Raw genomic sequence first — 20564 nt, 5'->3', positions numbered from 1 at the left:
CAGCCAGTAAAGCAAGCTGGGAAGTTTACGTTTTCCCCAGAGGCTTCACAACGAGGAGCGGGTTAAGATTGCTGCCAGCACATGGTTTCTTTCTGCAAACAAATCATGAATCAAGACACACACACACATATATATTACTCCGATGATGTTAACGTGTCATGTCACTAAGACCAACACAATAAATCTCTGCTTCACAAAAATGCAGTGAACCATACAGCCACTATATTTTCAACCATATAACTGTTACATTATCCCACCTAGTCCCCTCATTTTATAGAGGTCTGTAATCTCTAGAGTGCTATGCTAATACAGTTTTATTATTATTCATACATGCAATACCTACTGAGCACCTAACCTACTACGTGCTGCACAGTGTTCCAAGCACATAGCCTGTAACAGAGAATAAAATAAATAATAAACAGGATAAAAAATAAATATTATGTTAGAAAGGGTTGCATGCTATGGAAAATAAAAATGCAGCACAAGTGAGCAGGACAAGCCAAGGGGGCAGGTTTTAGAGTAAGTGCACCGGGACAGGGCTCGCTGAAGAGGTGAAGTCTGAGCAAAGTATGGGGGAGCGGAGAGGCAGGCCGCCAAATGGGCCGGTGTAGAGGCAGGGTGCCTGGCCAGAGGAAAGCACTATAAGAAAGGGCCCAAAGTGGGAGAGTGCTTGGCATGTTTAGGGAGAAGTAAGGGGCCAGGACAGAGTAAGCAAGGGGAGAAGGAGAGGGAGAAGTCTGAGTGGTAATAGAGTCGAGTCCCTTCAGCCTGTGGGCCTGGGGCAGGCCTATTACTCTGGTTCTCCAGGGAGCCTCTGCAGGGGCACAAGCAGAGGAGTGGCATATGGTCTGACTTGGGCTTTCAAAGGATCACGCTGGCTTCACTGTTGAGACAAGAGTGTAGGGGGAAGGGGAGAAGCCGGAAGCCCTATAAGGAGGCCACTGAGTGATGGCGAGAGAGCAGGGGAGGTGTGAGGGGGATGAGCTGTGGTGGGTGCCAGATGTTCACAGGAGGCAGGGCTGATGGAGTCACCTGACAGGCTGGACAAGGATTGTGAGAGGAGGAGAAGTCGGGGGCAGCCCCAAGGCTTTAGTGCTGACGTGGAGGAGGGGGAGGGGCACTGCCTTCCCTGAGATGCGGAAAGCTGCAGGCAGAGAGGTTCGAGGGGGAAGACGATGAGTTCAGGGTTGGGTAAGCTAGTAAGAATTTAAGATCTTCCAGTGGGGCTGCGCAAGTTGGCAGCTGGGCACGTGGCCCGGAGGTTCAGAGAAGCATGCTGGGATACAGACTCGGGAGTATTACACGTGGTGCTGCTACTGCTGCTGCTAATAACCCACTTTACTATTGTGTTTAAAACAAATATTCATAGCAATAATAAAAGTCTCTCTCTCTCTCTCTCTCTCTCTCACACACACACACACACAATGTCCTTCAACACAGAGAAGAATAAGACCAAGAATCAAAAAGTAAACAAAAGGAATTAAGTGTTTGCTGACTGAGTCAATGGTCATGTTCATTTCAACCAGCTGAGTAAAATGAAGAAAAACTACATCCATTGTTTCTTCCCAAGATGGGCACTTGCTCTTTTGTAAATATTTACAGGAATCTGAAAGTGATGGTGTGAAGGAGAAATGAGTTCGCAAGCTGGGATACCAACTAGATAGCTTTCAGAGCTTGAGAAATATCATATATGGCTTACTGAAAGAAACAAGTTGGCTCAGATAAGCTGCAGCGAAAGAAGAATGTAAATGGAACAGTCTTTCATGTCTAAGTCTCTGCCCTTTCTGCCTTTTTCACCCCTAAAAGTATTAAGTGTCCCCAAGTTTCCTTTCCAGATTCTAATGCATGATGACACCAGGCAAAGTTGCTGGAGGCTGGGGGAAAGAGGCAGCTGGAAATTCTACAGCTGTGGAAGATGATGCAACTTTTAAAAATTCATCTCACCCAAAAAATGAAAAACATTTAAAAGCCACCGATAAACCTGCATTAGAGATGCTGCCAATGCCCCATCCCCTGAGCCTACTGGCACAAACATCAAAGCAAAAGTTTCAGCACTAAATCGAATTAACGAACATTCCTTAAGCACAGCACGAGTGTAGCTTATTACAATCTGGAAAATTCCACAGTATTTATCAAATCCTAAGCAAAGCTATGGTGCTCAGAAGTGTACCACAGTAGACGTCACTGACAGCCACAAGCTCGATGGCTCTGGGTGTGTTGCTGTGGCAACCGTGTACTCAGCAGCAACACACTGTCTGCCTCTCGCAACCCAGAACCAGAGAGGTAGAAGAAAACAGCCAGCTTCCTGACGGTAACAATGCAGGGAGTCAGAGCACGGCCCATCTCCATCATACACACACGTGGGAGACTTCCTTTCGGCAGTCTGAAATCATTCCCACCTAACTCCTAGAGAAAAAAACCACACAACCCCCTTTTGTCTACTGCAGAACCAGTCAACACACCCAGGCATGAAGCACTAGAGAAATGCACAAGGAGAAGTGATAGATCCGTCTGTGCCCACAAGTGTCGTGGTCATGTGTTTAGCTGGGTCCAGGCATGAAGGACTTTTCGGGGGGGGTGGTGGTAGAGGGGAATGGAGAAGTGCGGATCCATTTGAAAAGTCATACCGAGACGCTTTCCACAGAGCCATCAGTAAGAGAAGACGCAAACTAGAGCATGAGCCTTTCCAGAAACACAGAGGGAGAGCCTCAAAGGGGAGAGGGCAAACAGCTAGCATGTGAGGACGCAGACACCCCAGAAGAGGCACAAGAAGTCTCAGGTGCCCAAAATGGACTTTTGGGTACTCCACACTGTGCTGAAATAAAACAGAAACTGTCGAACATACCTTCTCCACCGGTAGAAAGTCATTCTCTACTTCAATCGACCTGGGTCTTAGTTTTATTGGTTTGTCTTTGAATATATCTCCAAAGCCCACTCCCTTAACTTTCTTCGGCTGGATTGCTGCAGTGGCGACTGTCCCGTTGGCACCTTCGGATTTGGTACTGCTCGAGTCACCCCCATCACTCTCGGAGCCTGTGGTTTCCCTTAAACCTGTCAAGAGTGGGGACGGGGAGAGAAAGAGCTCAGCAATCAGCCTTAGCCGTGAAGCACCTCACAGCCAGCCAGGAACCACCTCTAAAAGTGTTACTGGGCACAGGGCAACCTGCACTGGGGCTTTTCATTTAGTGTGTTGAGTACGTTGCATTTGGGTGGCTCTGAGTTGTGTTTGATCTCCCCACCCCCAGCCTTTAAGAAGTGAGTCAAAATTCTTAAAAAAAAAATCTAATTTCAAAGCATCTCTGTGTAAGTGTGACATTTCGCCACACTTCAGCCGCAGCCTGATTCTGATACAAACTTGTTTTGCCACAGTCTGCGTGATAACAACCCTTCCCACCCTGTCCTCGCCTCCCCACCCCGCCAGTACCACATACTGTACCTCCAATCTCTATGACTCATGGCAATTAGCAATTAGCAATGAAAGTAACATTTCCTAAAGGGAAACTGTAAAGCTAAAAGCCATTTAAACAAATTAGCAATTAAAGAAACCACACAAAATTATGACTGCCAAAGAATTAAATCTCTTTGGATGGCTTCACAAGGAATAAATGCACGCAGACATGTTTCTCTAGGAAAGCATTAAACCAAACTTGACATTGAGGCGCTTTCACTGGCAAGATGATTGTGTTTGTTAAAGAGGGAAAGGAAGCTGCCCTCCCGGAGGCCAGACTCCCCCAAGCCTACCGCTCTTCTTCCCTCCTTCAGTGCCATCATTTCCCCAAAGCTGAATCCCTTTCCAAAGAAGAACACTGGGGCATGACACCCTTCCTTTGACTTCCTGTGGCATGTGTCGGAAGTCATCAAATAGTTATCAGCAAGACAGGTGAACACTTACCTCCCAGATTCTTTTTTCCCCAGGCTCTGCCCACAATCATGTTCCTAAAAGGAAGAGCCTATTTGTTTCTAGTTAATTTCTGGGTGTACACTCTCACTTTGAAAGTCAGTGCATCAGTCATGCCATCAAAGGGCGGGATTCAAAGGATATTTTATGGAATACTTAGTTTGCCATTCAATCTGTCTCTAAAGCCTCTAGATGTGTAGTAGAATAGCTCCTGAACATTTACTGTATATCCCCTCATGACAATGCCCTCGATGAAAGTACACCATCAAATTTTGCTCTGTATTAGCCAATCATGTGCTATCTTTCAATAGGGAAGGTGGGCTCCTAGTTCGTAAGAACAATACACCAAATAATTGCTCACATAAAATGTTATAAAAGTCGAAGTCATTCAAATAAAGAAGTCTCAGGGCAGGAAGGAACTGTTAAATGAAAACAGATAAAATATCGAAAGGTCATTATAAATTGCTAACAAGTTTCAAAATCAAATCCTTAAAACTAAAACAATGGCTGTGTTTGTTGCTGCTGCTGTTTTTAAAAAAATGGCATTTATAGGTCAAAAAGGAAGGGGGGAGAGGGAAGATCTCTGGTGTACATTTTAATTAAGTCAAGAACAGCATTTGTGAGCAAGAACGGAGGGCAGAGCAAGAAGGAGCAGCCTGCAGCAGTGGGGTCGGCTGTAATTTATAGGACTGGATTCGAGTGTGCAAGCATGGAGAACCCCCCTGGATTAGCTATCCATTCGCGTGTTTATTTGTTCATTGTTTTTGGAAATATCCCTGCTGGAGATATAATTTTGGAGTCTAAATATTGTGTCATTTCCCCTTTAACATGTTCTCATTTTGCCGTATGGATTCTTTCTATGTGATAAATGGCTTGTATAGTCTTTGCTGGGTTGGAAAGAACCATTTGAGGGTGGAATAAAGAAAGAGTTAGTGGAAAGAAACCATCACCGCCCTGCCCTCCCCACCACCACCACCACCACCACCAGCAGCAGCAGCAGCAGAAGGCAGCAGGGGAAATGGATTCGGGCAAGGCTGTTTTAGTTCTTCAAAGAGAGGAATTTGAAGGAGTCTTTTATCATTCCTCATTAGTTAGAACCATAATGTTTTCCACCACTGCCGTTCTGATTTCCCTGAGCTTCTGTTTTCAGGGATTTGCTGCCTTCCGGGCTCATCCTAATGACTTTATATTAATCACCGTGAGAAATGCTCTTCACATTGCACGGGGAGAGGGGGCAGTCATTCAGCCACATAAGCAGGGACTGGGAAGGAAACCCATGGCAGATTTTTCTTCCAGACATTCTGGCAGCCTGCTTCTATCACTTCTAAGTATGCAAATTATACAGCTGAATATCTGGGTTGGTGAAATAACTCAAAATCTAGTTCCTTCCCTTTAGAGGGAAAGAAAGGTGACATTTCATGTCGGTTGGGTGCTGCATTTTTGGCTACTGGTGCCCATCACACACGCTTTCCCGTAAACTGTCCCCATGTCATGCTCAGAATGCCAGGTGACACCCACAGGCATACAGCGCAGAGCGTCCTCTGTGGGCTGGGGCCAGGTCATGAAGGGGTTGTGACTGGTGCACCGCGCGCTAAGCGCAGAAAGTGTGCATGTTTGCAAACGCTTATAGCGGTGGGCACTGCTATGACTTCAGACATGTGGCCAGGGGACTCGTCTAGGTGACCAGGGAATAGACTAGTCCTGGTCTGTCAAACGCCCGTGGTGAGGTGCAGATGGCACACGACATGCATAGTAAAGTCGTGTACAGCAAGACCAGCTCTCCGTCCATGGGGGGCTGGAAATAAAAACAAACTTCACCACAGACAGTGTGAGAAGCATGGTTCCGGCGCTCCCATCTGAACCTTCTCTTTCCCCGCTTCTGTGTACACAGGTACGGATGCGTACGCGTGCCTGCACACCTGGGTGGAGGCTTTGTCTTCAAGGTGAAAAAGGAACAAAGCCTCAAGTTTTCTCTGTTATACGGCTGGCCAAATGACATCATAAATTACACTTTTGTGTAATTTACTGTAATATTCCAGCATGGATCAATTCAGACCTGTGAGCCATTTTTGTTGATTTTAATTTTAAAACTCGCATGTGTAGTGCTATTCAGCGGCAGGAACCGTTCTAAGGGCTTCATGAAATTCATTCATTAATCTCATTCATGTCCTTCCCCCTCAACTTTTGGCAGCTTTATCTCACAACACAAAAGGCTATACATTGGTCCTGCCAAAAGAAGTCTGCCGTGCAGTGACTGGCTGAATGAGCAGAGCAGAACACCATTTCTGGCATGGGCTTTCGTGTCACGTTCTTATTTCTTTGAACAACACAATGAAGAAATGGTTTATTGGTTTCTAATGAGCCACTCAGGAAAAGCAGTAACCACGAGAGGTTGACATCTCCATGGGAAGCCATCTTACACCACCCCAGAGGCCCAGAGATACTGGTACAAATACGTATGCCATGACAAATGCTACCGGTCCCTTCTCTGCACGCATGGTTCATGCACGCATGTCACACACATGGCAGAGGCACAAAGCAAACAAGAAAGCGCCAGGGCTGTGATGAGGAGGCTCCTGCAGCACACACCAAGGAGACAGCACTTATTCAGGCAAATAAGTCCATGTCCTTGGATCAGAAAGTCACACAGACACTTGGCAGAAGCATGAGCAGCTCAGGAAAGTGCGGCCGTGTCAAAAACCACAAGTACGCAGATGTTAGCTTTACGATTGCCTCCTGCTGTTAAGGTCACTCACTGTAATAGCGTCTGTGGCCCTCCGTCTTTCCCGGTGCAGCTCGGTACAGAATTGTCCCTTCAAAGGTAGTCTTTCCTGACAGTGAATGAGAGAAGAGAAGGGGAGAGAAAAACAAGAGGGGAGAAGGGGGAGCAAATGATGGCAAAAGAAGGAAGAGGGAGAGTCTTTAACTGAACTTGCCTTCAATGAATCCGCTGTAAGAGTTTTATTGGCAAATTAATTAGAGACCATTAGGCAGAACTTAAGAATATTATAGAATGAGCCCAAAGTCCCCACGCAACCACGATGGCAACGAGCACCCGGAAGAGAGGCTTGCCTCTGCAAATGAACGGGCATGTAGATTACGCCCAATTTAAACCTGGATGCCATTTCCACATTTTAACTCAAGAAAAGGAAAACCTCAATTAACTAGAGGAAATCCAATTAATTGGATTCCTTAATGAACTCAATTGTACAGTACAAACTCCTCTTTGGAGAATATGACCCATGCGTAATATAGATTTAGGCCCATTACCTTTTATCTTCTCCCCCCAGGGCCCTGTATAATACAAAATGATATCCATGACCCCAAGATTCTCAACAAGGCACAGAATTCTCTTTAAAGATTTTACGCTCCGTACCTTTCAGCAAGAAAAGGTACTAACATGCTGAGGGGGGGTTTCACCAATGAGGATTGAAGCCAGTAGTGCCATCTGTGTAGATGGAAGGGGTTTTCTGCTTAGCACTGCGGACAGTGCTGCGGACAGCAGAAAACCCTATTTCTTGAAACACCTTCATTGAGCTTTTGCCATATCAGTCATGAGACTGTACTTAAGCATGAGGACATAGGACTCACCCACTGTCAAATATCAAAGTATCTCTTTTTTGTTGTTACATGTAGAGGTTATCAAGAGCATAGGACTGGACACACAGCTAAAGCCCAAATTTCTCTGGAATCGTAAGTACAGGAATATACACACACTGTCCTACTTTGAGTACACACACACACACACACACACACACACACACACACCCCTTACAGAGAATACCATGGGCAGGTAAAATAGTTTGCTAAAGGCAAACTCAATTAATAAATGCATTACTCTACATTACCCAACAAATAGGTTCTCTTATGGCTTATGAGCTAAATAGCAAACTAGAGGCCAGTCATACAGCTCACTCATAATAAGTCTGAGGGAGGGAAAGACAGGCTACTTTTACGGAGAGAGGAACTGAGAGGGAGGGAGCAACTTGTCTCACTTCTTAGAACATTCTTTAGGAAAATGGAAAACTCCAACAGGAAACATCAAGTCAGTTTCTGGGCCACGTCACTCCTGAGACATGAAGAGAACTGTGAATGACCAGATGGATGAATGAAATGCCACTGGGTATTTCCCATTTCCATGTCCTACCGGCATGGTGGGACACCCTCGTTCTGAAGTTTGCCCTTTCTGACAAATGTGCTCTATCTAATTAAAGCAAAAACTTAGATGTTCAAAACCACTGGCTACATAAGAATCATCCAAAGAAACAATAAAGTGTTTCAAAGGTTCCTGTTAGGTTTGCAGCTCTTGAGGACTTTGATGACAAAACAAAAAGGAGCAAATAAAGCAGCGTGTTTCATTTGGGCAATTTTTATTCTGCTTCGCTTTGGTCATCAAGGTGGCACTATTCCTAAAGAAGACAGACGTTTTGCTAGCGAGGCCCTCCCAAACTATACAGTGGGGGTCTTCTCAGTGTCAGAAAAAGGTATCAGAAGAAAAAGAGATCAGTATTTTGATAAAGTCCCTCCATGTTCAACAGAACCTCCCTGTGTTCTCCCCCAGGACCGAGTCTGAGGATCACTGAGGGAGACCACAGCTCTGATGTCTCTGAATGGCCGAGCATGTGTGCGAAGCCCCTGTCCGCTGGCAGCAAGGCGACGGGAAACGGAGCCTGGGCTGCGGGTGAGCGAGGACACACACGTTCTATAGATGGGTGATTGGAAAGGTCATGAATATGAGTGCTGTTTATTCCACTGGGAGAAATACTCTACTATCACTATTAAGTATTAATACCTGAAGGCGGCAAACACTCTAAAAGGGAAGAATTTTATAATTTCAACAGAAAATCATGTGCTTATCCTAGCATTTAATTTTGCCTGAAACTGTTTCATCAATTTGCTAATTGCTCTTCACTGCTAATAGAATGTCATATGTGAAACAAATACCATCTAATATTAAAAAGAACAAAACGTACAAAATAAGAAAGAACAATCTTTATCTTACAACGAATGAAATACAATATTTCTGTATCACGAAAGTGGTTTGCCCCAAGTTTTAAAAGGCCATCTCCATCTTTGTCTTAGCTTGACAAGTCACTAAGGCATCAGAATCTAAAATTCCAAAATAAGGAATCAGGAAAACAACAAAGTCAATTCAAACTGAAATCTCCTGGTTATTAATGGTTATAGAAAGAAAATGCAAACTTTGCCCCTCTGAAAATTATGGAAAATAAGTGAAACTGTTTCTGTGCTAAATGATTTAAAAAAAAAATTAACAGGAATACTTTTTAGTTTTACAACAATTATTTTAGAATCTGAGAAATTCAACAATATTTCAAAAAGATGTTAGAAATAAAAGACACATTTATGTCTTAAATGTGAAGCAAAATTTATCTGAAAATGAAATTGGACAACAGTAATATCTGGATTTGCCGCAGCATCCAAATAAATCTTATGGTTCAGGATATTCTGATTATAATTTAATATGATATCAGTATAATTTATAATTAGTTCTTTTTTGAGAGAGAGAGAGGGAGAAAGAACACATGCATGAGCGAGAGGGAGAGAGAATCTCAAGGAGACTCCCTGTTGAGCACGCAACCCGACACAGGGCTTGACATGGGGCTCAATCCCAGGACCCCGAGATCATGGCCTGAGTCGAAACCAAGAGTCAGCCACATCACCGACTGAGCCACTCAGGTGCCCCTATAATTAGTTCTATTTCACATTTAGTCAATACCAGCATGTGCAAAATGGAAACTGAAAAGGTAATTAATTAATCATGATCTGCAATAATAGGAAGAAATAATTTAAACTCTACTCAAATCTGAAATTGGTCAGATGCTCTGTGAAAGGGTTAATTGCAGGCCAGAATGAAGGCAATGCCAAAGTATGTGTGAAAAGCCTGAATGTAATTGTGGCCTCGTCACTCATAAGCCATGCCACACACAGGACTTATTTTCACCGGACTTCAGGGTTTCTTATCTGCCACCAGGCTGGAAGGTCTCTAAATTCCTTTCCATTCCCAACAGAAGATTCTGCCCACACTATTATTACAACCACTTGGATGTTTTCTTTTTTAAAAACCTAATTTACTCAAAATTTTTTCACCATTGGTCTGCTACATGGGAGCCCATCTCATTCTTTTAAAGAATTCCTTTTTGGTGTCATTTTGCAAGCCCTAACAGAGCTGGGTGAGAATCATCAGTGGCTGCTAACATTCAAAAAGAAAGACAGCTAGACATTATGAGCCTCCATATAGATGATACACCACCATCTATGACATTTTAGGGAATATATATATGTATATTTCAAACCTCAATTTAATCAAGCCCCTAGATGTGATTATTAATTTATAGGAACACAGAGTCAATAGCATAACAGAGATGAAATCAGCAAAGACAGATGGTAGGAAATTAATGGACAAAGGACCTGAGTTTGTTCAGTAAAAAAAATTATAAGGGAAAAAGGAGACACGGAGGAGGAATCTATAGATTTAGAAAGACTTGAAACACAACTGATTATAATCAGATATAAATCACATTCAAACTAACAAATTGTATTAAAAATACAAGACTACAGGGTGTCTGGCTGGTCGGTCAGTAGAGCATCTGACTCTTGATCTCGGGGTCATGAGTTTGAGCCCCATGTTGGGTATACAGATCACTTAAATAAATAAAACTTTAAACAAAATTGAAGACTATGAGGGGAAAGTCAACACTGTATATTTAATTACACTGAGGAATTGCCATTATTTTTTTTTGTGTGATAAGAATTTTAAGACCTCCCTTTTATTGATACATATTGAAATATTTATGGCTGAAATTATATGATACGTTATTCCTTCAGAATAAAATGGGGGAGGACTGGCCGTGGTATAATTGCAATGAAGTGACTATAGGCTAATGAATGTTAAAGCTGGGTGCTGAGCACCCAGGGGTTCATTACACTATTCTCTCGACTTGTGTATATGTTAGAAATTCTCTATGATAAAAACCTCTGTGAAAAAGTACCTTTCATGTTTCATAAATTCTATAAAATACAACCGCATTTTCAAATTTAAACATGGAACAAAACATTTCTGCTACTACATGGCTATGAACTTTCTTATCTGAGGTAAAATGTTTAAATCAACCTATCAACCAAACAATTGCTGTAACTCTTTCCTTGACAGATTAGATTACCCTGAACAAAGATCTAAAGTTCGGAGATTTTCATAACCAACCACCATATATAAAAATACATCAGCGTAAAAGAAAAGCAAGTTCAAGCAATTTGCACCTGTCATTCAAAGATAAAAATGCCTCCTTAGAGTAAGAAAGGAGTCAGCAAGTGCTTATTGAACACCTGCTACATGTCAAGCTGTCCGGGCACCCCTCCTTAGAAATACAATGTCAGGTTTCTTTTATTACATTCATCCATCAGTTGACAAAACTCAACTTAATAACTATGCTCAAATACTTTCTGGAATTAGAAATGTGAAGAGTACAAATACCAAATAATTATGGGCACATGTAGGGGTATGTGTGTGTGTGTGTGTGTGTGTGTGTGTGTGTGTGTGTCTGTGCAACAGAGATACACAAGGATACACTGCACACAAAATTTTCTTCATATGTGCCAGGACACAGATTTTATGTCTTAAAAAACCTCAGCCTGATGTCTGGTAGCATTTATATTAACAGGATTTTTATATGAAGCCACAAGACCTCTAAAAATTACCAAAATGGCATAAACATCAGGAATGTTAAGTAGACTGGTCTAACAAAGACTTTGATTAAGTACAGTTTAGCTCATACCAGAGTAAAAACCTACATGTCTTTTGTGCACGAACTACCTTTGTCTTTCTCAGTTTTATGATAAAAGTAAATAAGCATTTACTACAGTTATACAAGATGTTATCCCCAGGGAAAACTGGATGAGGGGTACATGGAATCTCTCTGTATAGTTCCAGGGTTTTGTTTTGTGTTTTTTTTTTTTTTGCAACTTCCTGTGACTCTATAATTCCTTTAAAATAAAAAAAAATTAAAGTAAAGCACACTGAAACTACTGATGCCATTCTCTGTGAATAGGGAATAAGCAGAATCATTCTAAAACCAAAGGTTCCGCTTAGACAAATCCTACCAGCATACCTAACTTCGGTATAGGATCTGGGCTACATTTTATACATTTTACCATCTGATAGACATTGTATCATCTGAGTGTAAACAGCTACCAAAAACCTGTCAGAATGCTGAGAGATGCTATTTCTCTTTCAGGGGATTACTTCAATCCATCAAGCCACAGGGACATTATCATCACATCTGCTTTTGTATGAAGTCCTTTGTGACCACCACTGTCCCCACATCCCAATAGGACCGGCCTTCCCACCTTTTCCTCAGACACTAATGGAGCACCTGGGGCATCTTCGTGAACTTCCGGTTTGTGTACTCCCTTTCTGTAATGTGAGCTGACTGACGGCAGGGACTCTGTGTATCTTCAGTGTCTTGTGCAGTGTCTCAGTAACAACAGGGGCTCAGCAAAGGTTGAATGAATGAGGAATAGAAGAAAAGGAAGAAGGAAGAAAGGAAGGATGAATGGATGGATGGATGGATATGGATGGACAGATGGAGAGATAGATAGATGGGCCCTCTTGTCCTTAACTGTATATACAGGAAGATGGCCAAGGCCATGTAGTTCTTTCAGAATCATCCATCCTTGTTAGGAGACCATACCTCTTCACGGACCTCAAAACCCCTCAAAAAGGGACAGATTCTGTGGTAACTAAACATGGGTGCTGAAACATTTGGGCTCTCCTAGTTCTGAAATGGAGGGCTTTTAACTGAATGAATGTTGGGGAAAATAGTCTTTCCAAGAGAAACAGCCCCTTCTGAGCATGTGAAGGAACGTTAAGTGCCCAGAGAGACCATCCCACTCAGTCTCCTAACCTCCTGCCCCAGAAATTCCAGCACCATGTGCTTTGAGCTGAGTGGGTCAGGCAGGGTCAAATGTCCCTATTATTAAGTTAGAGCAAGAGGAGACAGTTTATTTCAATAATTCCAAAAAGAGAAAAGGCATTACTTCTCTGACCCTCCAGCTGTGAAAGCATAGCTAACATGGCAGGATACCAAGAAGTCAAGGTTCTTCCAGAGAGGTTGTCCAATACCTCTGCAGATCTCCTTTTCTGCATCAGTAAAGGAATCCCAAAGTAATTTCCACGTGCAGAGACAAAATGCTTCAGTGAGCATGGTACCAATCAGTGTGCATCAGCCTCAACATACAAACTGGTTATACCCTAAGAGTTTATCATGATTAACAATGAAAGTGACCATTTATGGACAGCCTTATATGGGTGAGGTGATTTATATACATTATTGCTATTAGAACATGTAATACACTTCTCCACAGAAATAATGGTATGATGACCCAATTTGGTCCTCCCTCCAAGAAAGCCCATTTAATTCACAACATCTCTGAGGTACCGTATTATTACCATAGGACCCAATTACCAGGTACAACACTATTCCCATGTATAAGAGGAGACACCAGGGCAGTTAGAATTGATGTGCAGTTCAGAACCTATAGCAACTTGCACCATCATGTGGTCAAGGGCATTCACTGCCCTCCCAGCTGTACTAACTAGCCGGGCCATGTTAGCAGAGAATTGCCCCACCTCAAGCCAGAGAAGGCAGCAGGAGCTCCAAGGTGCTTCACTTGTTAGAAAATCACCTCCCATATTTCCTACCAAAGACCCAAGATGGAATGGAGTTCAGGGGTGCAGTGGGGTGGGGTGGGATGGGGTCCCTGGCATTGGCAGTAGAGGGAAAGAGTATAGCTGAAGCCAACCAGCCAGAGCTGCTGTTTCTCTGTATGACAGGTCATATGAGCCCAAGCTGCTGAGAGACCAAGTGAAGAAGGTCGCCCGAGTATTTTTCCAGAAGTGGCTTTACCTCCACACTGGGAATCTGTCCATCGGATTACTGGTTAAATAAAAGAGACACAACTAACTTGAGAATACCGCTCAAGTCAGATTTTTCCAAATGGAAAAGAAAGATGTTTCAGTATTATTTTGACAGGATGGAGTTTAGAAAGGGAGGTCTGCAACCCCAGGTAGTGCCGCACCACCAAGACACAGTCGAGCCTCTTACGACATTCACGCCATGACCTCGGCTCAAGACGGCACAAGAGATACACAGACGCCCACGTGGGAAGTTGGGTTAGCGACTGGGAGAACAAAGCTTCCCGGTCCTGACCTTTTGCTCCGTGAGCTGGAAAGGGCAGCAGAGAAGCTGGAGGGAGGAGAGCTTCAGGCCCTGGAGAAAGAAAGACCTGGAGTTCGTTCTCACCATCGCATACATGCATGCTCACCCAAGGTGGGGTGGGCTCTCGGCTGTCTCATCAGACTGGTAAGGAAACTGGCATGCAGGCGTCTGGGGCACACCACTTCTCACCACCAACGGTTCGTGTGTGTGTGTGTGTGTGTGTGTGTGTGTGTGTGTGTGCCATTTTTCTCCAAGTTCCTCAAAGGATGCTGAGAAATACAGTCTTATTTGGTTCATTTAAAAAATAATTATCAACTTGCAGTGAGAGAAGTGTATGGAAGCCCAGTGATACGAGCCATAAGGGAATATTAAAACGGCACGAAGGCTGACGGTCACCCATCCAGAGATGGACAGTGTGCGCCCGCGCACACGTGAAGGTGTGCAGGTCATACCTTTACAAGGATAACCCGCTACACCGAGGGGTAAAGGCAGCACAAGCAGAAGTGTACTCATGAGCTTCTGTCACGCCCCTCGGCACAGGCTACAGAACAGCGGGGAGGCTGGAGCAGCACCCTCCGGTGCCCCCACCCCCTTCCTGCATGGGGGACTTCCTTACTTGACTTGGAGAGCTGCTCATCTTGAGAAACGCCCAGGTCATCCGACTCCCCTGACAGCTCCTTGATGAAGTTGGAAGGAAACATTCCGGTCTTCCCATTGAGAACGCCTTCCCACCATCCTTCTTCTACCTGCAAACAGAAGAACAGAGACGCAGGGCTCAGGTTAGACACTGTGGCTCCCAGTTTTCTCTCCCACCTGTGCAGTGCACAATGCAGAGCCCACACAGGGAGAGCGGAAGGACCCAAGGCTTATAAGTTAACAGGGAATGAGATCACAGACCTCACCGAGTCTTGAGATTCAGACTCAGGAAGGGGGGCTGAACTTGGGGGCCAAAAACACAAGTGGAAAGGAATTAACAATTTATTTTCACTAACCTCAGACTGAAATTTGGCATTTCCTTTGGTCACACTATGTAGGTAAGACAGTAATAGTAAACGGACCTGTGACTCGTCACCAAACAAATCACGGACATTTTCATATCATAGCACAGAAGCTGTGGGTATCTCAAGATATCGCTTGCACCCATGACTACCACGAAGTGGTGGCAGTTACCACACCTGCTCGGGACCTTGTTATTTAATGTATTCATTACAGAATTATTTATTAATTATAATAAGAAATTACACAGACTTTCATACCAATATTTGCTTTTAAAATAGCTTGATAGCTATTTCAACGGTTCCCTTTGTAACCGTATGTTTTATTTTAAGCATTTAAAATTATTATTTAACAAGTGACAATGGCTTCCGCAGACTACCCAAACTAATGAGATGGCCTAACAAAAACAGTTAAGAAGCCCTGAGCTAAAAACTCAATCAGAAGGTAGAAGGACTCCCTGCAAGTTTCTGAAGGGTTCTGGAGTACCCTAAGATGAAGTGCAACAGGGGGAAGGGAGGTAGGGAGGGCAGCCAGACTGCAGTCCTCTGGGTAGTGGAGTGAGGGCTAGATCTGGGGGAGGAGTGACAAGGGAGAAGGCAGGTATGGATTTGAAGGCCCTTTGAGGTACCAGCCACCAATTAGCTGGGATGAGCAAGAGGAAGGTAAAAAGCCATCCCAAGATTTTGTGATGGAGCCACTAACAGAACAGCAGAAGTCAGAAGTCAGAACAGCGAGGTGGCTTCTTGAAGGAAAATAACAGGGCATTCTGAGAACAAGTAAGTATTAAGTTACTCACGAAGTGCAATATAACAGAAAGAGAGACCCTGAATCTTTGGACTTTTTTTTTTTTTCACCACACGCATATAACACCAACTCAAACTGATAAATACAATTTAACAGCTAAAACAATGAAAACAAAAAAAGATAAAGAATATTAAAGTCGAAAGCCCAGTTGAAATCCTACTGAAGCTCAGCAGTTATATGACCTCATTCAAATTTCTCACCAAACCGAACCCTGGTTCCTATCTATACAATGGGGATAATGAATACACTCAATCAGTGTTAGAGACAGATGTATTATGATTCTGCACTAGGGGCTAGGGACACAGAACTGTACAGGACACGACTTTTTTTCCCCCTGAAGCCATTGACAATCTACCAAAGTAGAAAGGGCACGTGGTTGAAAGAGGGGAGAGGATGGGCGTGACTAAAAACTAGCGGTGGGAGGTAAATAGATGGGAAAATGCCATGACTCAGCACAAACTTGTTACACAAAGTTGAGCTCACCCAGATGGGGGATGCTATAGGAAGGCTCTGAGAAAAAAAGAAATCAAAATTAAGGTTGGCGTTGAAGAGGAGAAATGGTAGGTATATATAAGTAGGGCGGGGGGGGGCGGGGTGTGAGACACTCCAGAAAGGGGGAAGCTGACAGAACCTGTGGAATGGAGACAATCAGAATGGTGTCTGGAGCATTTGTTAGGGAACTTATGGGATGCAGGCTTGCCGAGTGGCAATTATATCTGTGTGATCACAGAATCTTTGGGAAGGAATCCAGACATCCATGCACAACTGTCCCAGTGACTATTCAATACCACATCGTGGCATTTAACAGCACTTCACTTGAAACCATTCCATGTTTCTATGCCAACTCAACTGATATGTGTTATTCTTTCAAGGAGCTTTTTATAGGATTAGGACGGTTGGGAAAATTCGCCATGAGCCTGAATAGAAATAGTCACTGGATTTGTGGTTGGGGGATCCTTTGTGCTTGTCTTGAATAAGGAACCATGAAATGACCTTCTTTCTCCCAGAATCACGGGGCAGGAGGGAAAAAGCAAGGGCACAGACTGCAAAGGAGCAGTCCTGAGCGTAATCCCCAACAGCGCGGGGCAGCTGGGCCAATTCCATTTGACTCAGTTTGACAGTGAAACCATCCCTGTTCCCAGTAATAAGCGGCTCCAGCCTGAGATCCCTGAAGGAAGTACTCCTGATGTGTGGGATTGGTTAGTTGCCTGCTGGGAAAGCAGGGGTGTCTTTACCTCTCCACACCCCCAGATGCCTATATCGGTGTCACAGCACAGTCTGAGAGGAGTGGCCAACAGGGAAGCAGCAGAGGTCTGTCATTAGCCACACTGTGAGTGGAGGGGCAAGCAGTAAAACCACCGCTCATTGCCTGGGGGGTACACTTCTCATGACTGGCGCCATGGCGGTGGGGGTGGGTGTCTGGCCCCTGTACCAGTGAGAACTGCTCAATACCATTTCTTCCTATAGCCAGCTGCTTTCGTTGTAAGATTCAGGCTAGAGATACCAGGAAAAAAAAAAATGATCCTCACTCTCCCACTATCCCTCTTCGGCAATATTCTAGAGTTCAACTTCCTGTATTAAGATGAAGACAGTGAAGCCTAGAGTGATTACATTAATTCGTTCATTCATTCATTCATTCATTCATTCATTCAAGGAGTTAAGCATAGTACCTCACACTCTGAATGACTAAGAATGAAAAGCAGGGAAATCATTAGGGGAAACCCTCCATGGGGGTCTCTGAAGCCCTGGGCCCCCCACAAAAGGATCTGCCCTGCTGTGAGGAGTCAATGGGACCAAGAGACAGGACGATGTTAGCCACTGTTCTTAATTAAGTACCACCATGCCCGGGTCTATGTGCCCCTCCCTCTTCGACCAACATTTAATAAGCACCTATCCTGCGCTGCTCTAGGACCTTGGGGCAGATTCGCTGGTGAACAAAACAAAGACAGTGTGCTTGAGAAGCTCCTGCAACAAAGAAAGGAACATACAGAGCCTGCGCACCCCCTGCTTCGAAATCAAGCTTGCGTTTGTTTCTATATTTAAAAGACAGAAAGAAATGTGTCCCTTTGTGGATTACGGATGTTACCAAGGGCTTACCATTTCTGCCCCAAGGAGAGTAATAAAGGGGAACTGATGCCCACCTTCTCCCCCCCCCACACACACACTCATCCACAGCCTGCTGCCCGCAGTGGCTCTAGGCTGAGCACAGCTCCCCACCCTGCGCCCCTGGGCCCAACCCAGCCAGCTCTGGAGCCCAGGGCTCTGTCCCGAGAGAGATCTCTACCTTCGGCCCAGAGCTGGGAACAGGGGAGTTGACACCTGGCAGTGTTCAAGAAAGAAAGACCCAGTAAAACCGCTTCAACAGTTTGTGTTGGGGGCCCTGAAATCCCCGTGTCTTCGCAGTCACCAGCAGCTAAGTGGGTTCAGGGCCCAAGGAGCTCATGTCTAGCTATTTAGCCCTGTTGGAAGTTGGGGAAGCAGCTGGATGAATTTCAACACTTCCACCCAATTTTACACACATTATCTACATGTGTAAGGCACTACAGAGAGGATGCCTGTGGATACAAAGATGACCACGCAGCCCACAGCTATTCAGAATAGTTTCGACTTAACAGCGTTGAAGTTTTACCTGTTAAACTGACTGAGAAAGGGAACAACAGCTTTACCGAGTCTAAAGTTTACCTCAAGGTGTGAGTAGCAAGACAGAAAAACCCATTTAAGGGCTGCTATAGCTTGCTACATGCAATTAACCCTTTGTAGCCCAAACCTCAGTCAGAAGCACACTGGAGGGGGGTTGTGAGGGAAGCATGGGGGAGGGAGAGGCACACAGGCAAATGAGGTCAGCTTCATTGTTCCCAGAGCTGTAAACACCCTTCTTTCCAGAAAGGTAAATGGAAAAGTCAAGCTTTAAGGAAAGGCCCACACCTTAACATTACTAAAAATTTCCTCAAAATGTATTCAGACTTTATAGGTTGTATGTTTCTAGGAATTTATCCATTTCCTCTAGGCTGTCCAACGTGATGGTGAGTAATTGCTCACAGTAGTCTCCTTCAATCCCTTGTCATTCTGTGTTATCATTTGTAACCTCTCCTCTTTCATTTCTGATTTTATTTATTTGAGTCCCCTTTTTTTCTTGGTGAGGCTAGCTAAAGATCTATTTAGTTTATCTTTTTGGAAGACCAACACTTAGTTTCACTGATCTTTTTATTATCATTTTAGACTTGATTTCATTTACTTACATTCTGATCTTTGTTATTTCCTTCCTTCTACCAATCTTGCAGCTCATTTGTTCTTTTTCTAGTTCTTTGAAGCTATTACGCTAAGTGAAATAAGTCAGAGCAAGACAAATACTATATAATCTCACTTCTATGTGGAATCTAAAAAAAAAAAATGAAACTCATGGATGCAGAGAACAGACTGGTGGTGGTTGCCAGAGGCAGGGGTTGGGGGGTGGGTGAAAGAGGTGAAGGGGGTCAAAAGGTACAAAATTCTAGTTATAACACAAATAAATCCCAGGGATGTAATGTATAGCAGGGTGACTATAGTTAATAGTAGTGTATTATATATTTGTAAGTTGGTAAGAAAGTAGATCTTAAAAACAATTTCTAACTATGTGTGTGATGGACGGTAACTAAACTCACTGTTATAATCACATCACAATATATTCTATACATGTATCAAATCATTATGCTGTATGCCTAAAACTAATACAGTGTTTTATGTCAATTATATCTCAATAAAAAATTTATTCAGAAATAATTAAATAAGAATTTCCTCACTGGCCCTTTCTCCCATCTTTGAGAGGTAAGGGAAAGTATTTTCAAAATTTTTTAAATGCCAGAGAAATACTTGGTTTTTTAAAGTTTTTAAAATTGTAGTAAAATTCATGTAATGCACATGTCTTAACAGTACAAGTCAATCAGTTTTCACATATGCACCTGTGTAACCCACACTTCTAGCTATATACAGAAAGTTTCCATCACTCCAGAAAATTCCCTTGTACCCCCTCCTAGTCAGTCTGTCTTCACAAGCAACCATTCACCTGATTTCTATCGCTATGATTGATTTCACCTTTTCTAGAACTTCATGTAAATGTTCTAACATGTAGTTTTACCTTTTAAATATTGCTGAAAAAATGCAAATTATTTCCAGAAAACATCTTTTTCTATTAGTGGAATTAGTGAAAAAAATTTTTAAGGGAACCACTCCCTAAAGGCATAAACACCTACATTATTTTCCATTTTAGTTACTTTAAAAATAACCATCCCTGCTGATTTGGGGACATGAAAGCTGGTTGTGCCAAATTGACAGGTGTTATCTAAGTCCTAAATGCCAGGGCCAATATTTTCCCCCAACTCCTGTATAGTTCATTGTCTGATTACCTCTTTCTGGCAAAGCTGCAACATTCCGTATACAAAGGAAAGTGATTTTTTATTCCCACGTTCTTCTGAGAATAAGCCTCTTCCACATGAAAGAGGCCCCTCAAAAGAGAAATCTGCAGAGCAATTCAAAGGGAAATTATTGACGAAATCATAGACAATTTCTATTTAAGACTTCAGCAAAGTCTGCCCAATAAGACAGAGCCACATCCATGATTCGCCTCACAGTAGAAACGGTTTTTGGTAGGGCTT

General features: G+C 43.5%; 1 protein-coding gene across 13 annotated transcripts in view; it reads right to left on the bottom strand.

The window, feature by feature from the left end:
* SH3KBP1 (SH3 domain containing kinase binding protein 1) overlaps nt 1-20564 on the bottom strand; it is a 322979-nt gene that overhangs the window by 129975 nt on the left and 172440 nt on the right. For 5 of the 13 annotated variants that reach the window (XM_087860197.1, XM_087860193.1, XM_087860198.1 and 2 more), the window contains 4 exons: nt 14750-14879; nt 14125-14184; nt 6655-6729; nt 2846-3051 (listed from right to left, as the gene is read on the bottom strand). In XM_087860197.1, the coding sequence (XP_087716323.1) occupies nt 2846-3051; nt 6655-6729; nt 14125-14184; nt 14750-14879 (471 nt within the window). The remainder of the gene's footprint in view (nt 1-2845; nt 3052-6654; nt 6730-14124; nt 14185-14749; nt 14880-20564) is intronic. The other 8 variants (XM_045801269.2, XM_087860200.1, XM_087860199.1 and 5 more) reach the window with 2 other exon arrangements.

Source organism: Ursus americanus, chromosome X, assembly GCF_024610735.1.
Source record: "Ursus americanus isolate L20-20 chromosome X, mUrsAme1.1.p, whole genome shotgun sequence".
NCBI lineage: Eukaryota > Metazoa > Chordata > Mammalia > Carnivora > Ursidae > Ursus > Ursus americanus.
The sequence above is the reverse complement of the archived record's forward strand: the minus strand, read 5'-3'. Positions and strand labels throughout refer to the sequence as shown.